Genomic DNA, 27,177 nt, shown 5'->3' on the forward strand with positions numbered 1-27,177 from the left:
GTAACAAAAACAATTTTTGAGCAAAACAGTGTCAGGGCTCCCACTCAAAAAATGAGAAAACGTAGGAAAACGCAGGACTAAAAAGTTGGATAGGGGGAGGGTAACCTCCTTAGACAACATAATCATAGCATAATGGAAAAAAATCCCTAAAAATTTTTTTGCAAAAAAAAAAGTTAATTTTGAATTAATTTTTTTTTTCATAGCACTATTTCAGTTTCCTATAAGACTGACTCAAGCCAAAGCAAAATGATAAATGACTTGGTTACAAAACCAATTTTTGGCCAAAACAGTGCACTAGCAACCACAGAGAATTCTTTGCTGTCTCTCCTCATATATATTACCTTCTCGCCAATTCTCCCAAATTTTAGCTCCATCTCTCGACCTCTCGAAAAGTTCTTAAACCTCCCGAATTTTTATGAAAATCACAAAAAATCCTTGTCCCTAAAAATTCCCCACTTCATTTAAAAAGACTCCCCGCTTCTGAAAGCAATCCCTAAGGAATTTCTTGTGGGGCAAAAAGTCTTTTGCTTCTGTTTTTTTCCGCTTTCGAAATGACATCACACGTCGTAAATTGGGAAATTCCTTTTTAAGGAAGTTTTAGAAACCCTCTGATGGTCAGGGTCATCTTAAGAGCATCATGGGCTCACCGGCCCTACCAGGCAAATTCTTGAAAATTTGAACCAAGTCTGTTTTTCGAAGCGTCCTTTTCTCGAGGCCCCCGGGTCTCGGTTCAGTCTTGGTGTTTTGGTTGACTCACTCTGGCTGGTTATACAAATACAAATACAACGCCGCAACAGACAAAATGCCCAATGAGGTGGCTGATAAAAAGATGCCCATAAAAATATGGTTGTCATATATTTCAAAAATACAGCAACCCAATTAAAAATGTAATTAACACAAATTATAAACATATTTATATTTTATATACATTAATTTTTTTATATTAAAAAAAATTAATATATATAAAATATAAACTACATGTAATGGGGGGTTATTATGAAACCATTTGTGTCGTCCCGCCTAGTACCCTAGCCAGAACAGCGGTATGAAGGATATTTGTGGTTATCACATTTACATCATTGTAACGGGAATGTCCTAAAAATTCTTGTTCGTGTCCCGTTAGTACATGCTATATCTTGTACATGTAATGGTTATGTATTAGTAGTGGCAGTCATGTGGATATGATTTCTGTTGTTTTTATCCATTTCTGCTTTTCTCCACCTTATTTTCGTAACATTTAAAACATTATTTTATAAATCTGGTGGACAGATTTTTGTTTTTTTGTTGGCGTGTATATATCTGACAAGGCTTGTAATCCTTACTGCTGTGTTGTTTTTGATTATTTGAGTGAACCATTGTTTTCTATTGTTTTCGGAATATTTGTACATGTGTAGATGTTTTGTAAATTTGCACTCTGTGGCATAGTGAACAGGAGTATCCACCATTACGCAGGCACATTTGTCTGTTCTGTGACATTTCCATTCGTGTAGACGTATAGGGAATGGACCATGTCCTGTTATGAAGATAGTCACCTCCCTATTCCAGTTTAGTATGTTGTATGTGACTCGAGGGACAATTTTGTGCACTTTTCTAGCTGTTGTTCCTTGGTCCAAATTTGCTGCCATTTCTGGAGGGTTGCTTGTTTAAGTTGTCGCTTCAGGAGCGTTAGTGGGAAAGGGTTATCAAGTTTATTGTCACAGTTGATTGCAGCTTTGGCTAGAGAGTCTGCTCTCTTGTTTCCAAGATTACCTACATGGGCCTTGGTCCAACCTAGGAAAATTTTTGGGTTATCTAAAATAACCCAACATGCGGTAACAAAACATGAATACTGATAAGCAAAAAAATATTCAACACATTTTAAAGATACTTATTCTGATGAATTTCCTTTCATCAAACGTTCCAGAAAAAGGCCGACGTTTTCTTTTTGTACACGTTGTGTTAAGGACAAACATCGGCCATGGTGGAAAGACTATCATCACCCATGTGAAATAAAAAAAACATCAAGCATGTCACAAAAAGTCAGTGTTCTTCACAAATTGACGAGATCACCACTGAAGTTTTGGCCTCCAATTTCACTTGTTTTTGTAGGGTGTAGTTTCATAGGGATTTTATTCCCAAGGGTAATTTTTAAAAATGGCGCTTCTCCGAGACCACTTTCAAAAGCACAGTGCAAAATGTGTAGATTACAAGATCCGATGTAAATAAGGCAAGGTGAACCAGATAGTTTTACTGTGTTGTCCATCATTTTTTAAAGGAACTTGTTCACATTTTACTGTTCAATGGCAGTGTAATCATTTTTGACAAATGAAGCACTTCTATTTCTAGCTCTTTGCTGAGCATTGTGAATATTGTTTATGCCTTTTCATGCCTTAAAAATACAGAAGACCGCTGAATGCTATTGGGTAGCATCAGAATCACCAAACCTAGAATAGGCCTATGTATCCAACTGCTTTGAAATGCAAACTGTTATTTCACCTATTTGCACAATAATTTTGAATGATGAAAGTTACCGTCCAAGACCACGAAGTAATAAACACAAAATTATTTTTCCATCCAGACAGAAGTTTTTAATGACTTCTATACTTGTTGAACCCTCAAACTAGGCAAATGAAAAATTAATCAACCAAATGGTCCACATACACCCCCCCCCCCCAAATAACCTTGAAAATGATACAATTTCTGCTTTGTCAGAATCATTAATTGCATTCTCCAACATTTGTAATATTTGGCAATATATCAATGATTTCCTGCTCAATCAAAATCAATTACACAAATTTTGTGGATAGGATTTGGTAGAAAAGTAGGACAAAATCGAGAAAGTAGGGCATTTTACCAAAAAGTAGGAAAAGTAGGATGAGTGGGAGCCCTGCGGTGTACATGCAACCACAGATATAATTCTATCCTGTCTCTCCTCACAATTTTACCTCCTTTTTTTCGAGGAGTTTTCCAGAGTCCAGTGTGTAAACTCTTCCTCAATACACAGAAAATTATGAAGACATGCAAGATTTTAAGAATGACACTCCTTCGAAACCACTTTCAAAATCACAGTGCAAAATGTATAAGTTGCAAGGTCCAATGTAAATAAGTACAGGTGAACTGGATGGTTTACCGCGCTGTCCATCTTTTTAAAAGAGATTTGTTTACATTTCACTGTTCAATTCCAATGTCATAGTTTTAGATAAATAAAGCACTTTTATTTCTAGCTCTTTGCAGAGCTTTGTAAACATTGTTTATGACTCTACATGTCCTAAAAATACAGAAGACAATCTAATGCTATTTGGTAGCATCAGTCACAAAATCTTGAATCAGTGGTTTTTAACCAGGGATGCGAAAGAGCATATTAAGGACGTGAGATAAAAAAAAATACATGTTGACTGATTATTCTATTCAGCAAAATTAAAATCAGGGGTGGCTTCCCAATCCAGATCAATTTCAGGAAGATTTTCCCTCACTTTTCCCAAACATTAACAATTTTCCCTGAGTTTTGACAAATATTTAACATTTTTCCGATTCCCTGATTCTCCCTGACTTTCCAGGTTGCTGGGAACCCTGCAATATCTTATATATGATGATGGTAGAATAGTATAAAACTGAATAATAATGAATGAACTCTTATGCCCGGCCCTGAAAGAGAAATACAATTTCTACCTTTTTCCTAATTTGCAAGAAAAACAAACATATTTTATTAAAATTAAAGTAAAAAACAACAACACAGGAACAGAAATTGTTCATCTACGTGAACAAATAATTACACACACAGTAGTACCTAGTAATACACTAGATGGTATATATTTTGGTAAAGTATAAAATTTTCATTTAGGATTCATAAAAATGTCTATCACAAAAAGTTGGTGCACTGAAAATAATAGTGAATAATGCTAATAATAATTTAAAAAAAGTTGCTATTTTGGAGATTGCTGAAACAATTAATCAAAACTTATTTTTAATGGGGTGGGATGGAATTTAATAAATGCCAGAGACAAAAATTATAGTACTATAAAAAACAATTTAATAAAATAATTAAATTGCATGTTGGTTTTTAATTCATTTATGATAGTGATAATACAGCAAGTGTCACATCAAAAGTTTTGCTCAAGTAGAAACTAGTCCAGGGCCAGTTCTGGACACTAAGCGAATGATATTTTGGAGAGAAAAAAAATTGCCTCCTTTGCACCTTCTGCGGCCACGCAGTTCACAGAATTCAAGATCTGCCCTGAACTAGTCAAAAATAATTATACAAACTAATTAAATAGTAGCAAATACATGGACGGTACCATCTTAATGCATGGGCCCAGGGCCTCAAGAGAAAACAGGCCTTACAAAAATGTGAAAGGTTGAAATTTGAGAATTTGTCAGGTAGGACCTCAGAAAAATCACTTGGCCCAGGGGCCCATGATGCGCTCAAGACAGCCCTGTATATGGATATATTACAATATGTGAAATTCATTTTCGTTTTCATTCATTCATTGTTTCAATTCACAGAAACAAATACATGTGTGAAATTCATCTCTATGAATTGCGTCAGTATGAAATTGATACAATTTCACTGAGTAATAACAAACTTTTTTTTTGCTCTATGGTAAACTCAAAATATAAAGTTGAAAATAATTCACTGTCATTAAAAAAGCATTTCAATTCATACATAAATGCAAAAAAAGTTTTTTCCTTAAAATAATAAAGATCATAATACATGTATATTAGTCTTATCACAAATACTGTTACAAGTAGAAGTGAGAGGGGGGTAAAAAGACTGATTTCTCACATTCACAGTGTGTAATATATATATAACATAAACTTCTCTTTTAGTTCATTCAACAAATGGTAACAATATATACAGTGTGCATAGCTAACATCTCTCACCAAATTTTACTGGTGATCCTAGAGGCATACTTTCAATTAGAAAAAGTATTCAAATAGTGTGTGGATGTCAGATATGTCATTCATATTGCAAGGGGTTGCATAATTATTAAAACAAAAAATAAATTTGTACGGCCACCCTGTGCTCAAAAACCCAATTAGCACATAAATGAGAAAGAAAGGTTGTCTTTGTTTTTGCTGTTCCTTCCCAATTTTCCCCGTCTTTAAACTCAACTGTCTCAATAAATACTGCACTTAGAAACGTGGATTTTTTTTAGACTCAAAGATAGGACAATAGCTTTCTAATTGTGTTTTTGAGAACAGGATGTCCGTACAAAAAGTTAGATTTGTATATTAATAAGTAATAATTAGGGCCCGGATTATATGCAAATGCATATTTTGGCATTTTTTAACATTAATGCATATAAATGCATAAAATCAAAGAATTTTTGGTATAGGTGCATATTTTTGAGGGTTTATTTAAGGCCACTTTCTTTTATAATTTTTCAATAAAAATTATAAAACTTCTCATAATTGTTCATAATATTTTCATAACATCGGTTTTTTCCCGCAGGTGAAATTTAGTGAATTAATACATATTTATAAAGTATTTTATGAATATTAACTGTTTTATTGTAAGGCTATTTCTAGAGATACGTCAAAGTGTTAAATTTTTTTTCAGAAATAGTGTAGAAATTCTTTTGTTACTGGTATTTTTGTTATCAAGCAGCTACAACAAACTGAAAATTAAAAAATGCCTGAATAAAAAATATGTAGAAGTTATTTGCACATGCAGTAATATATACAAGGCAATATTTTTTGTCAATGAATAAACATGCACTAAGAAATAGAAAATATTGCATTTTAAAAACAAATCTAGTTTTTGTTTTTTTTGCATGGTGATTTTTTTAATGCATATTTCGGAATTTGACTTTTCCAAGATTTTTAGTGCATATTCTGGAGTATTTTGAGATTTTCAGTGCATATTTTGTAATTTTCAGTGCATATTTTGGCATTTTAAGAGCATATTTTGTATTTTAAATGTTTATTTTTGCATTAAAAGTGAATATTTTTACATTTTTAAGTGCATATTTGCATATTTTTAGAGCATATTTTGCCACTTTTTTAGTGCATATAATCCTGGCTCTAGTAATAATCACATACAACCCCTTGCAATATGAATGATGTATCTGAAATTGACATGTTATTCGTATACTTTTTCTAATTGGTAGTATGCCTCTAGGATCGATCAATGGTTCACCAGTAAAATGCGGCCTAGGGACTTTCCTTATTACCCTATATACAGTGGAACCTGTATAAATAGAAATGTCAAGGGATTGAAATAATTTTCTGTTTAAGAAAGATTCCCTTCCGTTTTATAAAGGTGTGCATCATCCACAGGAATATCTTTTGATTCCATTTAAGACAGGTTTAGATATTATAGTGAGTCCATCTCAGACAGGTTTCACTGTATACACATATACACTGTAAAAAATTCATTGTTTATAAACGAAAAGTTGACAACGAACAAACATGTAACACCCAGAACCACAGAATGGTCATCTGGCTGTGAACCATGTCATGCTCGTGTAACGCAGCTACTTTGGGAGCTGGAGCTGGCAGATGTTGATCTGCCCAAAGCCTCAGCAGACCATGACACAGCCCTCTTGAAGTTGGTATTTTATCATGACTGGGATACAAAATCGGTTTTTATGATTTTAAAGCCATTGATAAGTACAGCTTTTCTTGGTAAAGACAAGTAAAAGAAAAGAAACTTCGAGAAAACTAGATGGTTTCTTCCCCCACGTGAAAGGGTTATAAGGTTATAACCCACATGTAAATATCAACATTGGAATTACAGTAGGAATTACATCTGAATTCTGAATGTTCCCAAGGTGTGAGCCATAGTTCCTTGGACTGTCGCCAAGCTTTGTCAAGTGTATGTAGCTGTGATACAGTTTTCACAGCCATCATTAGATGAAAAGTGGCTTTTCGAGCTTGAAGGCAGAGGCGTATGCAGGAGGCTTCTCAGGGAGCCTATATGCGCCCCCCCCCCAAGCCAACCAAAAATTAGAAAAAAATTTATATTTCAGTGAAAAAATATAAATATCGAAAGAAAATATCATAAATACAAATGCCACAATAGACAAAATGTCCAATGAGATAGCTGAAAAAAGATGCACATAAAAAATATATATCTAAAGTATATCAAAAATACAGCAAATCAACAAGAGCAATAAAAAACCAATAATCATGATAACATATAAATATACTGCCCATAAAAAATAATGGTTGTCTCAGTGTGATTTATGCGCTACATTAACCAATTTCTATTAATTTAAATCCTTTTTAAAGGGTAGCGTAAGTGGGGTGACTTTGTGACACTTGGTCGATATTTGGTTTTTTAATCTAGCACCAAGCTCAGAAGTAACAGGAACTTGCAAAGACACAATCTGATGGTCCAGAACATGATTGTTGTCAACGTGATGTCAAAAGCATGATGCCATGCGAATTTTTACTGTTGGAATTTTCAAATTTTTTTTGCGTCCCATGAAATTCCAAGATGCTGCCCCTTACAATCTGCCAACCAGGTGCACCGGCCCCTTGTACCCTCACTTAAGCTGCCCCTGTCTGTAGATTCATTGATGCCATAATAAAAAGGAATCACAACAATGAAGCTATTGTCAATATTTTGAATTTTTCTTTAAAGTTTTTCGCTTTTAGGAACATTTTAACAATAATCTTTTAGAAATATTTCCATAAGCACTAAAAAAACGTTTTGAAGGTTATTTTTAAATGTTAATTTAACATGAACAATTTATATTCTGTTCTGATACGTGAATTAGCACTACAAAGGTTTTTTAGAGAAAACAGATCACAAATATATATAATCTGTGAATACTGAGGGCCGACTGTAAATAAACTAATCTGTTGTCGTTGCAAAAGCATTCAAAATTCATACAGTAATAAAAAATTATTTGAATTATGATTAGAAATGATTTTTCAATAAAAAAATGATTGATTTTTCCAAAATCAACGTTTTACGATATATACATATGAATACAGGGCATCCTGCAAGTCCTATATATAATTCAGCTTTTATCTCATCAGCCATTCTTCGTAGAGGTATGGTTCAGATTTAAAAAATGCTTAAAATGTGTTCAGGAATCAATCTGTAGCAATTTCAAAAGTGAAAATATGGTGTGAAATAAAAAAAAAATCTGAATTTTTATGATCTCCTGTTCTCTAATTTCCAATTAGAAAGTTGTTGCCCTGTATCTCCTGAGGCTAACAAAAAAATTCCATGTTTCTAAGTGCAATATTTGCTGAGATATTCAAATTCAAAAATTGGAGAAAAGTTGGGGGAACATTAATGTAGAAAAGAAGCATTTTCTGTTAATTTTATGCTGATCTTTACAAACTGTTGTCAGATTTTTTAATTCAAATATCTAAGCGAATATTGCACTTAGAAACATAGAAATTTTCTTTGTTGGCCTCTTTTTAATTGGAAGTTAGAGGACAGGAGGCCAAGTTAAAAATTAGATTTTATTTTGTGTGACACTGTATTTTCACTCTCAAAATTGGTACAAGGTGATTTTTGAACAAATATTTAGAGTATTTATTTAAATTGGAACCATATCTCTATGATAAACTGTTGATGATAAAAGTCAAATTAGGACTTACAGCACACCTTGTATAATACAGGTAAATCCTACAATAACACTTGCTATTTTTACTTGCATCAAGTAAATAGATATATTGATACAAAATAATAGTTTGAACAGTCCAAATCCAATTTTTTTTCATGAAAGATGTATGTCAGTCTTAAACTTCTGTGATGAAATGTATATTCAAATTCCTATGTTGTATTTTATTAGGCCAGGGGCCTCTACCCTTTCAGACATTGCGGGCAAATTAAACTTTTCACAAAGCCTGCACGCTACCAAGTCATACCATGGCATTCTCGGCTATTAAACAGGGATCCCCAAATTTATTGAACACTTTATTTACTCTGAATTTATTTCTTTCATTAAATTAGAATTTTTATTTATTTTCAAATAACTTCCTTTCATTAATCAATTTTTATTACTTATTAAATCTGTGATATTTCCCTGATAATTCTAAAATTATTTTTTTATTAATTTTAAATTTTCATTAATTATAAAATTATTGGTTTAATAATAACAATAATTGCATTATTAAACTTTAAAAATTCTTAATTGTTTTCATCAGTTTTTAACAATTTTGAAATTACTCCTTTAATAATTCTGAAAATTACTCTTAACAATTCTGAAATTATAATTATTTCTTTCAGTAATTCCTTAACTACTTTTTCCATCAATTATAGATTTTCATTAATAATGAAATTTCTTTTTTTTCATAAAGTGATTTCTGGCATTTTTATAAATTCTTTAATTGTATATATCATTTGGATGCCAAATTAGGCCTCTCAAAATATGTAGCCTATATGAACTCATAGGCCACAAAAACTGTTTTGACTCCGGGTCATCAGAGTTACTCAAAAGAGTAACTCTGAAGTAATAAGTAACACTGAATTAGATGACCCAGACAACAGTCAAAGGCAATGCAACATGAAAATTGCAACATATTTTTCATCATAGAAGTGCTTGATGAAATAAGATACTAGTAATGTGGTAAATTAGTAATGTTCATGGTGCATTATAGCATGACAATGTTGCTCTGATAATAGTCATTACAATATTTCTAAAAAAGGGTTAGTTTAACAATTTTTCATGAGACTGCATGAAAATGCAGTATTAAAAATATCAAATGTTGACATACATAATCCACTTTTCATTTTTAGTAGCTCATACAAAAATACATTGTAATAGGGGGAGCCATGTCTTCCATGACTCCCCTTCAGTCCTAAAGATACATTTCATAACAACATCAGAGATGGCACTTGGTCCTTCCACTTCTTATGCATCAGATGAATCTCCTACGCCACTGTAAAATTTTTTGTACCAGTTAAAGCCAGTATAAGTCTATCTAATAATATTAATAGCAAATGTTTTTAGCAATCTGTGAATGGCTCTAGTAACTTTAATGCCATTCAAATATTTGTAAAGAGATCTTGAGCATAGGTTTTCTGTATATAAGGCTATTGTGAAACAAACATATGCAGTTCACTTTTTCAAAAAACTGTTTTTCCCCCCATCATGACCCATTTCTTTAAATGTTAACTATTAGATGTTTAAGGCATTAAAGTCACACAGAATCTTCTTTTTTTTCTCCTTTTAATTGAAAACCAACTTTTCCGAATACTTACTTTGACTTAACATGAAACCAATATTGAAAAATCTGTCTCAAAAAAATAATTCCTTGGGTGGATTTGCCGGAACAAGGGTTGGCAGGTTTTTGATGCGAAGTACGAAAGCCTAGATAACCAAGCAGAGATTGAGATGTAGTTCGGAAAGAAAATTCCTTTTCCTCTGTAGGGAATCAAACCACCAATCTCTCACTGTCCAGGCGAGTGTTCTAACCATTGAATTTTGATGCATGGCAGATTTGCAAAACCGTGTTTTAAATTGCCATGTCAAAAACCTCTCAAAAGCATCAAATATTGCTTTTCAATTTTTTTTTCAAATTCTCATTGGAAATACACACACTAATTGCATGTAATGTTTAAATTGACTATGTTGTACAAAGAATAAATACTTAATATGATTGTAAAATAATTTTCTACTCTCTACAGAATTATTTTGGACAATATATGTTTTTTCCCTTGTAAAATATACAATTTGAATAAAATATAGCCTAAAAACTGAAGGAAAAACTATAGGTTCATTTGTGTGTGTGTGATATTCTTCAAGATGATTCTATACCTTCCAAAATTTCTTAAACTGCTCATATATGTGTATGAATATAAACTTCTGCTGCATTCTTTTTATTACAGGTAGTTGTTTGAAAAATTCTTTTACGCCATATACATAATGCTAATTGCTGTTATTAAATTATCTAGATAATCATGGATATTTAAAACAATACCCTTATCGGGCATAACATAATAATATAATATATCTATCACTCATAAAATACCAAATTATAGGACTAAAATTTCCTTCAATTTGGCAGTGCTTGTATATGATGCTTAAGAAACTCCTGTAACTTATTCTTAGTACAAAAGTAAGAATAACTAAGCTTGACTACGATATGATGTATTTACTAGCATTTATAATGAGATTGTTTTCTAATTGAAACATGCAAAACAGTGCTTTGGGTATCAAGATCTGCCAGCTCTGCTTTGATTGGAAATACTCTTTAGGACTCTGGATTTATACAACTCAAGCTTAGAAATTTTTAGGTAAAAATAAATGAGTTTAATTCATGTATTAACAGATGCTGCACGAGAGTTTTTATATGGGATAAAATTTTTGGCAGATCAGAAAATTTAAAATATCACTTTAATCTGCGTGAGTTTTTTTTGTTATTTAGCATATCTATCAGGTAAAAAAAACTATTCCACAACATTGACAATAAGTTTTAACTGTTTAATACCAAGTTGTTTTCTGAGGTCAAAAATCTAACCATATCTTCTATCACACATATTTTGAATAAACAACTCTATTTCGCTCAGTGACTTGAACACAGGTAATGAGTAGATAGATAATAAACCCTAAAATTGTATTTTATATGTTCTACTCTTTTTATTAAAAAAAATTCTAAATTGTAAATTATAATTTATATTGTTTTAATTATTGTAATAAATTAATGTTTAAGAATAAACCATTGTTATAAGCAAAAAAGTGTGTTTTTCATCATGTTATATACCTATTGTGTTCAAAGCATTATAAAAACACATTTATTTATGTTTTTGACAGTTGAAACCAGTTGACGCTTATGTCAGAAACCCAACCCTAGTCCAGAACCAATAAAATCTTCATATGAATGAAGCTTTGATGCATCCTAGCCTTATATAATAGGAGAGAAATTTAACTACATGATTCAACAGAACTTCTCAATAAAAATTATTACACAACTTTCTATATTTTGAAAAGAGGTTATTTTTTTACTATGACATTACTTTGTAAAAATTGGAGCAAGTATAAATTTCAGACAAGTTCTCAAGATATTAAAACATTTCAAATACAAAAACGGGCTAAAGAATTTCCGTGCCAAGTGATTGTTTATGTACACCTGAAGATATGGTGCATGCCGTTTAATGTGATCACATGGAAACTCTGGGTTTTCCCGATAACAATAATTCTTAAAAATGTGCAAAAAAATTTTGGATGAAAAAGTACTGATAATTAAACCAAAATCCTAATAACTATGTACACAAAGTTTTCCAAATGTTATTAGGTCTAGTCCGTACTTTATATAACTTCATACAAAGGCCACACCAGGCAAATTGCACAACAAGGTGGCTCATTATTCGTGATTCCAATAAGCGGCGTCTACTTCACTATTATTTTCACATGTGACTTACCATTAGTCATCAACAGAGAATTTGGTTCGCAATGGAACAACGGGAGCATCATAGTCTTGACTGTTTGGTGATCTGAGAATATTCGCTGAATGTGTCAATTGAAGTGCTGCGTCTGGGTGAGCAGAACCAGGCAACATAGTACATTCCCTATCTAAGATATTAGCCATGCCCTCTAATAGTTCATAGAACCCAAAAGCAAGAGCAGCTCTACGGAGTCTGTTGAGTTCCTTCACAAGAAAAATGTAAATACACAAAAAAATAAGATAAAATCATTAGAAAAACATTTTTCACGTACTATTAGCTCATCTTTTCATAAACAAAAAAGAATATCATCTATTATTGCATATACTATAATTTCTAATTGAAAAATAATTATTTGGTAACCAAAGTAAAAATTGTTCTAGCTAACCTAGACTATGAAAATTGATATGGTATTAGACAAATTAACCAGTATTAGATAGCTCAATCAGTTTTGAATTTATTGAACTGAAATTTATCTATATCAGGAGTTGCCAACTTCTCTCTGTTCGAGGGCCAACATAATGATTAGATGAAATGTTAGTGGCCGCACCAGGGACAAAACTCCTGTATATAAACCGCGTGCACAGGGGCAGAGAACTCTGCCATATAAGCAGCACTCAGTATGATTGCTTGCTATGGGATTGCAGGCCACAAACATTTTGATGGGATTTAACTAATTAGCTAAACTCTTAATTTAATTGAATACTAATTGTAAATGAATTATTGTTAAGAAAACTTTTTCATGTCTTTTCCTTCAGTAAATTATGAATGTTAATGCTCTAACCAGAGTGAAGAATGTTAATTCATAAAACTTTTAAAGTATATCAAACAAAAAAATGATTCGATATTTTAAAATTTGTTATTCTGAATTTCCTGCACTGCTTTTCTAGTTGGCTTTTTTTCCTGCTAAATAAATACTTCACTGAATATTCTTACCAATAGATGGCAGCACATTAGTTTTAAATTTTTATGGAAAAACTTGAAAGGAAATTTTGCTGGCCGAGATTACTATCACTGACCTCACATGATTGTACAAGAAAATCTGCTACTGTTACTTCCATGATTCACACAGTTGGTTTTTGAAATCAATCATGTGAACTGTGTGTGTTTGTTTAAAATGCAAATTGTTTTGTCAAATAAGAATTTTTTTTCTGCATTAACCACAATTTCATCAATCCAAACTAATGCCAGAAATATAATTTTCTTTATCTTATTGCAGGATTCACAAAATCACCTCTCAGGCCTGCTGTTGGCCACCCCTGATTTATATATATAAAATGACATGTCCTGTATAACACAATCATCACCACCAAGGTAAAACCGCTGAAGCTATAAATATGAAATTTGGTCAGCAGTTTTATTTCATGATGTAAAGACTCATTAAGAAGGGGTTTTTTCAAAATTCAACCCCTAACGGGATCATAAAGAGGTTCCAAGGTTATATACAGAAATCGCGCTGAGCCAAAACCGCTGAAGCTACAAATATAAAATTTGGTCAGGGGTTTCATTTCATGATGCAAAGACTCAAGCCATGGGTAACAGCCAGTTATATATATATAGATATATATGCATATATATATATATATATATAGAAATGTCCTTTCCACTTGTTAATACAAGATTCATTAAAAGACTGGTTATTTGCGGAGATTATGATTAAAAGGAAGAAAATTCATCACTGAATTTCATCAGTGCATTTGGCTATCTGGTGGCCTATGTCATTCATGAGCTATTAGTTGATTGCTGCCACTGTCCATGTATGGAGCCTTTCAACATATATATATATATATATATATATATATAGCTCCGAGGTTGAAATATTCTATCTGCTTCCACAGCAGTGGTAGAGCACTCGTCTGGCAAGCGAGAGACCGGGGTTCGGGTCCCCGCGGGGCAGTGATGAATTTTCTTCCTTGTAATCATCATCTCCACAAATAACCAGTCTTTCAATGAATCTTGTATATATATATTTAAAAACAAATCAAACACAAAGATGTGGGTCGCATAGTTTCACAAGCTTAGTTTATTTTTCAAAAAAAAAAATGAAATCATTTCACTAACTTCATTGTATTTAAAGTTGATAGGTGGGTTACTCTATAACAGTTCATCACTTTATTTCCATATATTGGTTAACCTTATCAATATGTGAACTATTTGTTTTTCTTATCTTCAATAGGTTATTTTTCATTCTCATAAAAGTATAAAAATTAAGGAGTTTTCACCAACTTTTTCTTTTTTTTTTGTTTCTTAATAACCTTTTCACTCCAGGTTAAATAGTTTAACCCTTCAAGTGGTTTTTAAAATTTTGCCAATTTGCATTATAACTGCCACATTGGAAATAAAAGCATGTTAAGAACCAGAAATATTTTTGGGGTGACCGAAATAAAGTACATCAAGTTTGATGAGATATCTCTGGATTGCCGCTGTAAGGGTTAATGGATTTATGCTTAACCCCTTCCCTCTCGCACCCATCAAAATGAAAAGCTGAGGTTTCGCCCTCTATTTTTTGTGACTGTGATATTTCCAGGCTGGAGTATTTAAAGTAACGCACTGAAGAGATTAAAAACCATCCATTTCTTATTTTATATGCCTGACTATTTATATTGTTATCTACTGTCCATACTAATGACATGGTATATGTACAGTGCCATAGCAAAGTTGTGAAAAACCTACAGTTATAACAGATTACAAAAAAAATATGGGAGCAGTAGATATTGTAGACCAATATCTTGGAGATTACTTTATTGCTCGAAAAAGGGGAAAGAAATACTATAAGAAAATACTTTTTCATCTGTTAGATCAAACTATTTTGAATTCCTATCTTATTTACAAAAAACAAAAAAAAGGTGGGGAAAAATCCCATTTGATGTTTTGTTTGTCTTTAGTAGATGAACTTAGGGTGAAAACATATCGGTCATCAGACACTATTCCAAAAAGAGGCCGGCCAAGCATGGAGGATAACCCTAATCGTTTGATTGAAAGGCATTTTCTTAGACAAATACGTCCATCTGATAAGAAAAGGCAACCATCAAGATAATGCAAAGTTTATTGTTCGAGAAGAGATGCAAACAATACGAGATGTAGGAAGGAAACTCTACTACTTTCCAGATTGTGATGTTGGATTTTGCATCTCGTGCTCTGAAATTATCATACACGAAAAAATTATTGATATTTATTTGTATCATGTGTAAGTTTCATAAAATTTTCTTTTAATGTTTAAAACACATTTAAAATTTTTTCCTACTTACTGGAAAACCAACATTCAGTCACAATAACCCTGATTGTTGGTTTTTCCTTGAAAATTTAAATTTTCTAGATTTCAAGCTAAAAAAATTCCAAAAATTTAAAATGAATACACATATTGTTCATACACTTATTTTTATACAATTTTCTTGAATAAAAAATAGGCACTTTTATTGCTGTTTTCTTGAAAATTATGCGATCGTTAAGGGGTTTAATGGCTTTGCTATTCAAATAGTTTTTAATGATTCTTTTCCAGGTTTAGACCCGAGGTAACATATGTGTACCTAACTCAAATAGTTTTAGCAAAGAAACTGACTCAAAAAAATTCTTTTTAAAGGGCATTTTGACATACAATAAACACAATCAAAAAAATTATTTTAACTGTCAGTTTTGGCTCAGGTATGAAGAGGATAAAATATAAGCTTGCAGGTTCTTGACCACCACAAAAAAAAAAACATTCAAAAAATACATAATAAATTAACCCTTAAAAGTTTTTCTTCATATCAGCGGTTTCTTGTGATTCAGGATTGGCCAACCCATTCCTTTAGAAGAGAGCAATAGAGACAAAAGATATCTAACATTTTAGACAATTCTGTGATGCTCACTTATGGCAACAGTTTAGTAAAAGTCCCATTGTATCACAATCTGTGTAATATTTAGTCAAATATGTGTAATATTAGTCAATCTGTATAATAAACATCACTATTTAGTGATAATAATATTGAGGAGTGGCCAGGGCATCTGTATTTCTGATGGATTGGGGGCTGTCCTATTCCAAAACAAGAGGTGTGCCTACTTTAAACTAATTTTTCCACTCTTGTGTGGCACAACTCAAGCTTTCAGGTGTCTGGATACTTTTGATAATCAGGCGTATATTTATTGATACGTTCTTCAAAGGAATGTTTAGAATGTGCAATGTTCTAGTAATAGTGTTTTACTGATTAAAACACACCCATGTTTTTTCTTTTTTAATTATCAAAAACATCCTTTAACCTACCTTATTTATCAAGGCTTGACAAATCGGAAAAACATTTAGGAGCCGAGCATGGTATTTTGCTTTAAAAAAAATATATCTTAAATAATGTTTTCTTTTACTTCTTCCCATGTTAAAAGTAATGTAATGAAATCAGAAAATTTGGTGTTACCCTTTTAACCACCACAATTAGAAAATTTTAAGCACCAATACCTATTTATAAACGGTACACCTGGTGCCTGGGATTCATCTAGTCCTGTTATTATCAAATAAAAGTTTGTGATGAAGCTTCTGGTAGATGGAAAAAATATAATAAAATTTATGTGCTCTACTCCTTAGCATTTTTTATAAAAGGGTAACAATTTCAACATGAAAAATTCAATGCAAGTCATTCAGAGTATTGCTGTATTACAGTGATTGATAAAATAAGTGAACAAAACCAATAAAGACGAAATACCTTATAAAAATGTTGTGTTTTTTCAGGAAGTTTTCTTGCATGTCTCAATATTTTCTGGATGTCAGCCTGAAAAATTATACCAAACACATTCTAATAACTATAACTGAATTTGGTAAATTTTGAATGCAAATTCATCAATGGAAATTGATCGTCATTACCCCTATGCCTTAAAAAATGATATGCTGAGGTGAGCTCGGAAAGAAAAGTCATCTTGTGACCCCCAAAGCAGAATATGCTAAAATGTGTGACGTACATCACAGAACAACCAGTGCTGTTGAACGGAAGAATTTTAAGAAAAGTGTAGAAAAACACTATTATGTATATTCAAATTTTTACTGCAGAACATTTTTTGTCAGCTGAGGGCTCGTTGCAGAACATAGCAAAACATTCTGCTTTGGGGCTTGTGACCACCGGGACTTTAACTCAGGCACGCTTGCATACCAGGCAAGCATGCTACCATCTACACTACTGGAGACTTGGCCCTGCCTTTGTTATTTCAGCACTGTGGTATGAGGCGCCAAAGTAAAGGCGTTAGTAGCCTCTCAACTTCAAGAAATGGCCCCCAGGTGGGACAGTATAGAGAGATAGGTGGCTTTTTTTTCTCAGCTCAAAATATCAAGGAAACAGATATTTTCTGGATATTATGCAGAGGTAAGCTTGATGCTTGTCCAGTATGAAAGAGAGCGTGGATTCTAGTCCCGGCAGAGACAAGATGACTTTTCTTTGTGTTCACCTCAGCATAATATCCAGAAAATATCTGTTCCCTTTATAGTCAAATTGTCTAACACAAGCAATACTTAAACATTATTAAAAAAATACGATGAAATACCTGGTAACATGACCACCTGGCTGAACTGTCTGTAATGTTTTGACACATAGTTCTAAATTTAAATCATTTGTATTATGTATATCTCTGTCAAGTGGAAGCTCATAGTGGCATACAGACATGCACATAGATGAACATGGGGGCAGGAAGAAACCTTAGAAAGGAACTTCAACTTATGAAATTGTAAATTTCTTCTTTCAAAAACAAATTGGGACATTTAAGAATGAGATTGGTGGAAGACCCTTGAAGAAATGCGATGAAGCACACTGCCTATAACTACCTGTAAATGATTGTAGGATTTTTTATCCATCACCATAATGTCAATATTCTGTTATCTCAAATCAAAAGTGGAAATGGAAAAAATGTAGATACAAAAAATACATATCAAGTTTTAAACTGTGGGCATGTGGGCATGTAAAGTGAAACCTCACTCTACGAAGATATCCAATATAATGATAAATCTCTCTACACAATGATATTTTTTCAAATCTTTATTGGAACTGAATTCAATAAACTCCTCTCAACACTATTTACTACAATAAATCCCTCTACAATGATATTTTTGTATAGCTCACTCAAAATTGCCTTCAATACATTTTTAAACACAAATGCTAGTTTTTGTTCTTCCAGCAACATCTAGTAACAAAATTTCATTAATCAACTCAATATGCAGTGTGGCCAATAAATGCTTATAAATGCATTTTCTGGTAACAAGGATGATTTAGAAGAGACATCAGTAACAGTATAACAGGTCAGTGTGTGAAAAATCAAGATGTTTCCAGAAATTTTTTTTCTCCTCTTATTTTTCTTAATGTAATTTATTTGCCAGAAATTATGATACATAAATTCATGTCAAAAAATTTTTGTACCATAAGATTTAAAAATCAACTGCTACTTCAACTTTTTAACACTAGAACTATCAGAGCAGTCTTTTTGACTGCTATTGCTAAAATTCATGATACTGCTATAAATGTTGATATATTTTTAGATTAAACCAAGTTTGATAAGAACTAGGGCTGCCTGTTTTGAAATATTGCAGTATGAAGATTTTTAAGGAAACGAAAATAGGGACCCCCAACCCCTGTGGAAAATATTATGTTCATATTTTTCCGAGTTTACATTGCAAACGGAATGAATTATTCATTGATTTCAAAATTTCGCAATGTTAAGTTGCCCCACAACAATAAAGTGACACCCCCAACCAGGGTGCCAACTCATGAGTTCCGATAAGGCAAAACACCGAAGAGTTACTAGGGATGCCAGACTTTTCATATATAAGAAAATTTAATAAAACACATGGGTGGGGGTACGTGCATTACATTGCTTTGTATGTTCATGAATTAGTAAGGGCATGCTTCAAAAAAAAATTTCGGGGATCAAGTGACCTAAATCCTTAAAATTCCGCCACCTATGTACCGCCCCCCCCCCCTCCAGCCGGAGCAGTCAAGAGATTTTCTTTCAAATCTAATACTCAATTTACTAGCAGAAAGAATGTGAGGTGTTTACAATTTTATTATTTCTCATGATTGTATAATGATACCAAAATAGCTGTGTTACATGTAAAGACATAGATTATTTTATTCTACCGTCTTTTAGAAATTACTCTCCATTTTTTTTTTTTGAAACACCTTTTATGTTTGCTTATGCCTGAAATGTAACGAAGAATGGGCGATTCTACACTCTATTTTTAAAAGATAAAAATAAATAATAATTTTATTTCCTACAAAATGCATTCATGGTGTATTTAAAATCTGGAATAAAAAACTAAATTTCCAACTGCAGTCAAAATGACAGCTCTGTAGTTCTAGTGTTAAACAGTATAAAACCCCATGGAAGTTTCTTGTATTTTTTTAAGTAAACAAAACTAACATTTCAAGCATTTTTCATTGTTTCTTGGTAATCCAAGGTTGCCTCAGTCCATCCAATGGAGACTCCACTACAGTAGTTCCCAACCTTTGACTTGCAGCACCCTTTATTTTCAGAATACTTTCTTTGAAGAAGCACATCTAAAAATGCAGGCCGGATTATCAAGAGTCGGTTTTCACTGAATTTACTTATTTTATTTTCCTGGTATGGCTGAGAAGCTCTGGGACCAGTACACAGAGCACAAGTTGAAGGAACCACTGCTTTACTACATATGCATACATACTCATATAGAGTAATTTATTACGAATAGATTTTTAAAAATTATAAATCTGAATAAAATTATTTCACAAAAGCTGAACTTGGTCACTGCAAAAAGAATAAATTACAGAAGTGTTATAGGTATGTTTAACTACTTATGATCAGCACTTCAGGCCTTAAGCAGTAGAAAGGCTAATATTAATACACCAGATAAAATATTCAAGTTCCTATCCTGTAATGCAGAGTAAAATGCTTTCACAAGAAATAAAATTTGGATTGTTTGAACCTGGGAATGATGATCATTCCCAGACATGTCTCTGTCACAGCAAATTACTTGAACTGGACAAGTTTATTAATTGCCTCATGATCAGGGCCGCAACTAGATGCTTGGTCACCCGGGGCAAATGCACATTTTGATGCCCCCTTGTAATGTTGAAGGAGAGGTTTAAGAATGAAATTTGTGCCCCTGGGGCACGAGACACGCCTGCTCCTCCCCCCCCCCAGTTGCAGCCCTGCTCATGATAGCTTCACTTTTAGTTATTATTCTTCTGATATTCATGCCTTCCCCCACACACACATACATACACAAAAATGAAGAGGATGGACCTTTAGCCAGAGACCCTTTTTCTTTAATTTTCACACTGTAAAAATTTAACATAGTGAGTAAAAATTCTGACCTAGGAGCCTGTTTCAAGAGGGAGAGAAGGGGTACTGCTTTATTTGCCATAAAGTAAAATATGATTTTGAGAAGACAAGACCGGTGATATAAGCACATAAAAGATATACAATAAAGGCGACAAGAGGGGAAAAAAAATGAAAACATTTTCACTCGTGTCAGTTTTAATCACTGAAACTCAGCACGCACAATCAGATATAAATTGGTAGTAGAAATGTAACCCTACATAAATTTTTTCCACATTACAGATGACATAGTATCACATAAAAAACAGTCAGGAGGCAAAAAATTTCAAACTACAAAATAAATCGATACTTTTTGAAAAAAAAAATTTAATAAATTATTATGAAGAGTGAAAATTCTACATAACGATGCCCTCTATAACAATAATCACCTGTATAATGATATTGTTCTCTAGTCCCAATGCACTTTTCATAGTGTTAATATATTCCATCTATATATGATAACTCCTTTATAAGGATACATTTCTCTAGTCCCTTGAGTATTGTCACAGGATTTTCAAAAAATATATATATATTATTTTAAACAATGATAAAAAATGAAAGCAAATTTTCAGCAGAAAAGATACACAAAATAAAATATGTGAAAATATATTGATATTGTGTTGAACCTATGCAAGGGTTGTGATCAGAGGGACTCCCGGCATGGTTTGAAAAAGTACAGTAATCTCTTACTTATACACTCTCTCACACGTATGTTCCGTGAGAGTTCAGTTATAGAACAATTTTCTGCACTGGCAGCCAAAGAATATAGCATGATAATGCTATTCACTTATAGCCTCTCTCACTTTTCCCTTGCACAGACACATAAGTGAGAGATCACTGTAGTTCACAGGGTATGAAAAAATAATGTTTTTTTTAAAGTTATTTTTTGATTTTTTCTAACCTCAGAAGAAAAAATATCCAACTCTATCCATAACGCAAAATTTAACATTCTAGTCATGTGAATGATTAATATTAATAAAACTTTATATAACAGAATATCCCACTGGCATCAAGTGCGTTATTTTTTGTCAAAAATCCTGAAAATTCCTGACCCTGAATAACTCAACAATAAAAATTAATTTTATATTTTAGATGTGGTAAAATTTTGACGATACTCAAATATTGAGAAAATAATGGGCTATTATTTCCATCAAAAATGCATGAATTATGAACTCAATTTTTGGCACAAGTTCTTTTAGAAAATTCAGCATGAATATAAAAAAAATAAAGCACTATATTATAATTCATGAAACCATAAAGGGTTAGAATGGCATGCAACTTTTATAAAAATATTGATCCATCAAATGGATGCTAAAGGATTGGGGCACCACTCAGTATACTGTCTAATATAGGGGTGGCTTGAGACATCATTTCGGCACAAATGAACATTGGCAAGAAGAATGGCTGAAAAACGGAAATCAAGCTAGGAAAAATAAATTTCTGAAGATAGAAGGACTTGCTGTAGACGCAGTTGTGTACAACTGGTTTGTTTCAGCAAGAAGCAGTTGGGTATCTGTGCCATGATTGTGTGCTTTCATGACTTTAAAAGCATCTTATATTGCCAGAATTTTGTTCATTTGCAAACAAAAAACAATTTCAGTTTTTGTTAATACAATATTTCACAGTTTCGACAGTAACCCCCTTTGATATGGTCACCTCTCTTTTATAGACAAATTTTTGTCCAGTGAGTGTCTGTAAAAGAGAGGTTTTACCGTATTTATCAAGTGCCAAGAATCAATGAAGTATTATTTAAAAAAGTTTGTTTACTACTCCTAAAATACTAAATTGTTTTCACACAATGAACCACATGAAAATTCTCATAATATGAATTCCAATTTTAACATTTATTCATTTGCAAGAGAGACAAACTATGAAGCAATTATGCAATAGATAAGATGTTTGAGAAACTGGATGTATTGATGCATATGGTTTTGTGCAATCGTAATTATTTTTGTGAATATTGGCATATTGCAAGAAATTACATTTTGAAATTTTAACCATTCTACGTGTGCATACAAAAGTCAATCTTTACAAACTATGTACAACACTTTTTGTTTTGCTTTATATATTCTTACATGAGTCATATTTGAAAAATTATATACTGACATATATTTGACTGAAAAAATATATATGTTTTTAATATTGATCACACTTAAGATCACATCACACTTAACATAAGATTGAAATGTAAATGTGTATATATAACTTGCTATTAACTAAAGCATTGTGTTTATCTTACATTTAAAAAAAAAGTAAAATAAATTTTATAAAACCTTAAGTTAACAAATTTTTGAGAAAAGTAACGACAATTGCCACTTGACTAACAGATAATAGACTATTCTAATAGACCTGCTGGAAGGACACCCTAGTCCCTTGGGGTCACAGAATGAATGTTTCGAATTTTGTTTATTTTTATGTATGTATGTGTTTTTGTTCTGTGTTACTGTTTGTCTTTTTATACTAATTTGTCATGCTGTTGTAATAAAAAAAATCATTAAGGGAGCAGTTACAATTATAGAAAACAATATCAATATTATGTAGAGGGTTAAGTAATGAAAAATAGATAAATTTAGTTTTGGATACATCAATGGTTAATTTATTAGCTGAAAGCCAGTTACACACTTTAATTAAGTCTTGGTTAATCATGTTAGTCAAAGTTTGGTAGTCTTTAGTGGTTTTCTGCGATTCCCAACTTCGAGGTGCAAATGTGAGCCGATCTCCCCATTAACAAGAATTACACGGAAACAAACTTCACAAAGGTTCATTATACATACACACACATTCCAACATGTACCAGTTCGTTAGAGGTTCCGCACAGGAATATGGACGAGGTACATGTCTGGTTTAGTAGTAGTCTTTAGTGCTATAAATGATGACTGTATCATCAGCAAATGTTATTATGTTACTAACAATGGTAAGGTTGCAAAATAAATTAATGAAAATGAGAAATAATAAGGGGCCAAGAATAGAGCCCTGGGGAACACCATTAATAATTTTCATAATATTGCTATATTCATCCTCACATTTAACAAATTGGTATCTATTATGAAGGTAAGATCGTAAAAGTTTGAGAGGAACACCACTTATACCACAGAAACTAAGTTTTTCAATCAAGATTTTATGAGAGAAGCTATCGAAAGCTTTTATCTAGAAAAATACCAACTGTTTAGTAAGATTTATCAATATTAGTACAGACAGTAGAAGTAAAATGTAGAAGAATGGATTCTATGTTTTTGTTAGGTAGAAATCCATGTTATTTGGGGAGAAAAAGTTAGATTTATGAAAAAAAGAGACTAGTCTAGATTTTATTATGGTTTCAAATAGCTTGGAAACAGAATTAAGGATAGAAATAGGTCTATAGTTATTCAGGTCATTAGAATCACCAGATTTATAAATTTGAATAAATAATTTAATTTTCAAACTATCCAGGAAAACACCTTCCGAAATGAAAGAACTGATAAGCTTAGACATAGTGCAGATTGTGCAATAAGGAAGAATTTTTAAAATATAGGGGTTTACAATACCAGAGGAAGCAGAAGTAGGTAATTTTCGAAGAATTTGAAGGATTTCATGAGGGTGAGTTGGAGATATAAAATAAGAGTTCGGATTATTGTAAAAAAAATAACTTAAAATCATAAGTGTGACACAATTAGAATGAGATATATTTATATAAAATGTGAATTAAAATTATTAGCTATTAGAGAGAGGTTTGGTTCAGAAGGCAATTTGGATTTTTTATCTTTAGTACCTGATAATTTATTAAAAAAGTTTCCATTTTGTATCTGGGTTATTGCATCTGTTAAATTGCTGGGAATAATAATTTTGTTTGGCGATTTTGATTTTTAATTTAACATGAGAAACTACTTTTGTATGCACATAAGATAAAATTATCAAATGGATATCTTTTGGTTTTTAAATACAACTTTTGCTTAATTTTGATCAGTTTGTGAAGATCTTTTGTAAACTACTTATTAGGTATCCTACATGAATTGACTATGTGATAACAGGAATGGTTATTAACAATTGTTTCTAATGAGAGAATAAAATCATCAAATGCCTTGCCAGAGTCATTTGAATAAGAATTAAAACTATGGTTAGAAAGAAAGGAAGAAATGGCTGTATAATCTGCAAATTTCACAGTCGCTGGAGAATTCAAAGCAGCCATCAATCTAGGAGATGAAAGTATAAACTCGCAAAGTATGGGATAGTGATCACTTAAATCAGTAGTAAATACAGAAGAATGAATGTTAATGTTTTTTTAAATTACGAATGAAAATGTGATCTAAACAGGATGGAGATATTGGTTTGGTTACAACATTAATTAATAGTGGTAGACTATGACTAGAAAGCATATCAATGTAATATAAAATATATCACTAGAATCTGAGCATAATAAATCAATGTTAATGTCACCAAGAAAAATAATGTTTTTGCATTTAAAATTTCTTAATATAGCATCTAATTCATTAACAAAACAGCTTATGGAATAAAAGTGAGATCTGTATAGGCAGAGTATAGTAGTTTGTAATTCAATTAGAGATAAGACAATCATTTTAGCAGTCAGCATGGTTAATGAATTTTATAAATGAACATTCATAAAAGAATAAAAATATCAACAAATAACCTGTTTGTTTATATTTTAACCTTTCCAAATTCTGGTCGGCAAATAAGTTTAAACGATCAAATATAACTTTTGGCTATTATTTTTTTAGAAAAAATTATAAAATATTCATGTTTTTAATTAGCCCATAAACATTGGTTGGTAAGAAAATTTTCTATTCGCAATTTCAATTTTTTTCTTCGCCAATAAATGGTCCACTCCCACCATTTATTGGCAAAGTTTTTTTTCTTTAAAAAAATCAGTCATCTTTAATGGGTTAAATAAATAAAAACTAACCTAACTAATTTGCATATTCAATTAACATTCAGCTTACCTGTAAACCTGACTGTTTTATCCAAACAACACAATTCTGGGCATAACTTCGTTTCCCTGATGGCATGACAGGAAAACTGGGATCACTATCTCCACATGTCGGACCCATATTTTCAAAGCTTCCAAGCCATGGAATGACATTTAAACCTTTAAATATTGCAATATGTTTCAAAATAAATTTATATTATGACAATTTATTATATATAAATTTATATCATTTGAATTTATTTATGGCATAAGTCAGGATGTCACTGTATATGCAATTTTTAGATTTAGAAATCACTAAAACATGATGTTATCCAGTCCAAATTTGCCTTTCTTCAAACATGACAGCCATCATGGACACTTTCCGCATTTGTTATGCTACTCAGAGATAAGCTCTTTTCTAGCACTGCCTTGATGAAAAATATATATACAAATTTTGGATGCTCAGGGAAACCCTGTGCAGATTTTCTGAGCTCAGGAAAGCTGCAGCAGCAACAAGTTTGGTAATGCTCAATATAACGGTGGTGTCATTCTGGATGCAACCAGTCATTGGTTGGGATCACCGATTTGGGAATCCTCATTGACAAGGGGATACTAATATCAATTGGTAAGGAACAATTCTAGGTTGTGGTGTCGCAGGGAGTTTTTCTCTAATAGGGTTGTGAATACATGGAATAGCTTACCCCTGGAAGTAGTGAATCCTGACATGATTAACACACTTAAAAAGAAATACGATAAACATATTGGGATAAATCAAGAGAAGCTATGGATACTTAGATGAGACACATATAATTTTTTATAGGTAATATGTATATTAAATTTTTTTTTCAATTTCAGTTTATTAATATGTTAGGAGAATGACAACAATACATTAGGTTAATGAAAACCAGACCAAAGGAGACACCAAGGTTCCATACTGGTTGTTACAATGAAGTTAATTGAATAACATTTCAATTACCATACAATCTAAAATAAAAAGTCACTGTAGTGATTTTTGAGAGTAAAAACAAAAAATTATGAAAAAAAAAATCAAAATAGGAAAGGGGGGGGGGTTGGGAGGGGGAAATTCAATTACACAAACACATATAATACATAAAATATAAATATATATTTAATACAATAATGCAACGATCACAGGGGGGGTGCTTTAGTGATTATAAAAAAAATCTATAAATCAACATACGATTATGTATGAATTGGACTGGCAGAGCAGAGTTGACAGCAAGGGTATTTTAATTAAGAATTCGACCGGGAGAGGTTAAAAGACAGTAACACACACACACAACAGGGAGTGATTGAGAATCTGAGGATGAAATCAAAAGTAATTTTCAATATTGAAAATTCATAGCAAGTGTTTTTTGAGGTTTTTTTGTGAAAATTGAAAACGAAAGGGACTGTACGAGATCATTTGGAAGGCTATTAAAAAATTTAAGAATGAGAAAGCTAAAATGTTTTTTGAGAATAGTTTTATGAACTAAAGGCATTGAGTAAATAAAATTGTGTCTATTAGATGTTCTTGACGTGTTCAGAGGTAAAGAGAATTGTTTTTTTTTAATTACAAGTATGGATCGGTAAAAGTATAGATGTCTTAGAGTAAGGATGTTTAATTGAAGGAAAAGTTCATTTG

General features: G+C 32.0%; 1 protein-coding gene across 3 annotated transcripts in view; it reads right to left on the reverse strand.

The window, feature by feature from the left end:
- Positions 1-4,020: 4,020 nt before the first annotated feature.
- Positions 4,021-27,177, reverse strand: part of IntS14 (integrator complex subunit 14) — a 50,291-nt gene continuing 27,134 nt past the window's right edge. For all 3 annotated transcript variants that reach the window (XM_089253981.1, XM_089253982.1, XM_089253983.1), the window contains exons 7-10: positions 25,567-25,712; positions 17,002-17,067; positions 12,308-12,534; positions 4,021-9,825 (exon numbers count right to left, since the gene is read on the reverse strand). In XM_089253981.1, the coding sequence (XP_089110107.1) occupies positions 12,310-12,534; positions 17,002-17,067; positions 25,567-25,712 (437 nt within the window). In that variant the 3' untranslated portion in view covers positions 4,021-9,825; positions 12,308-12,309. The remainder of the gene's footprint in view (positions 9,826-12,307; positions 12,535-17,001; positions 17,068-25,566; positions 25,713-27,177) is intronic.

This window comes from Pholcus phalangioides, unplaced genomic scaffold (genome assembly GCF_987345545.1).
Source record: "Pholcus phalangioides strain wild (caught in Gottingen) unplaced genomic scaffold, Ppha-v1.0 ptg000039l_1, whole genome shotgun sequence".
NCBI classification, from domain to species: Eukaryota; Metazoa; Arthropoda; class Arachnida; order Araneae; family Pholcidae; genus Pholcus; species Pholcus phalangioides.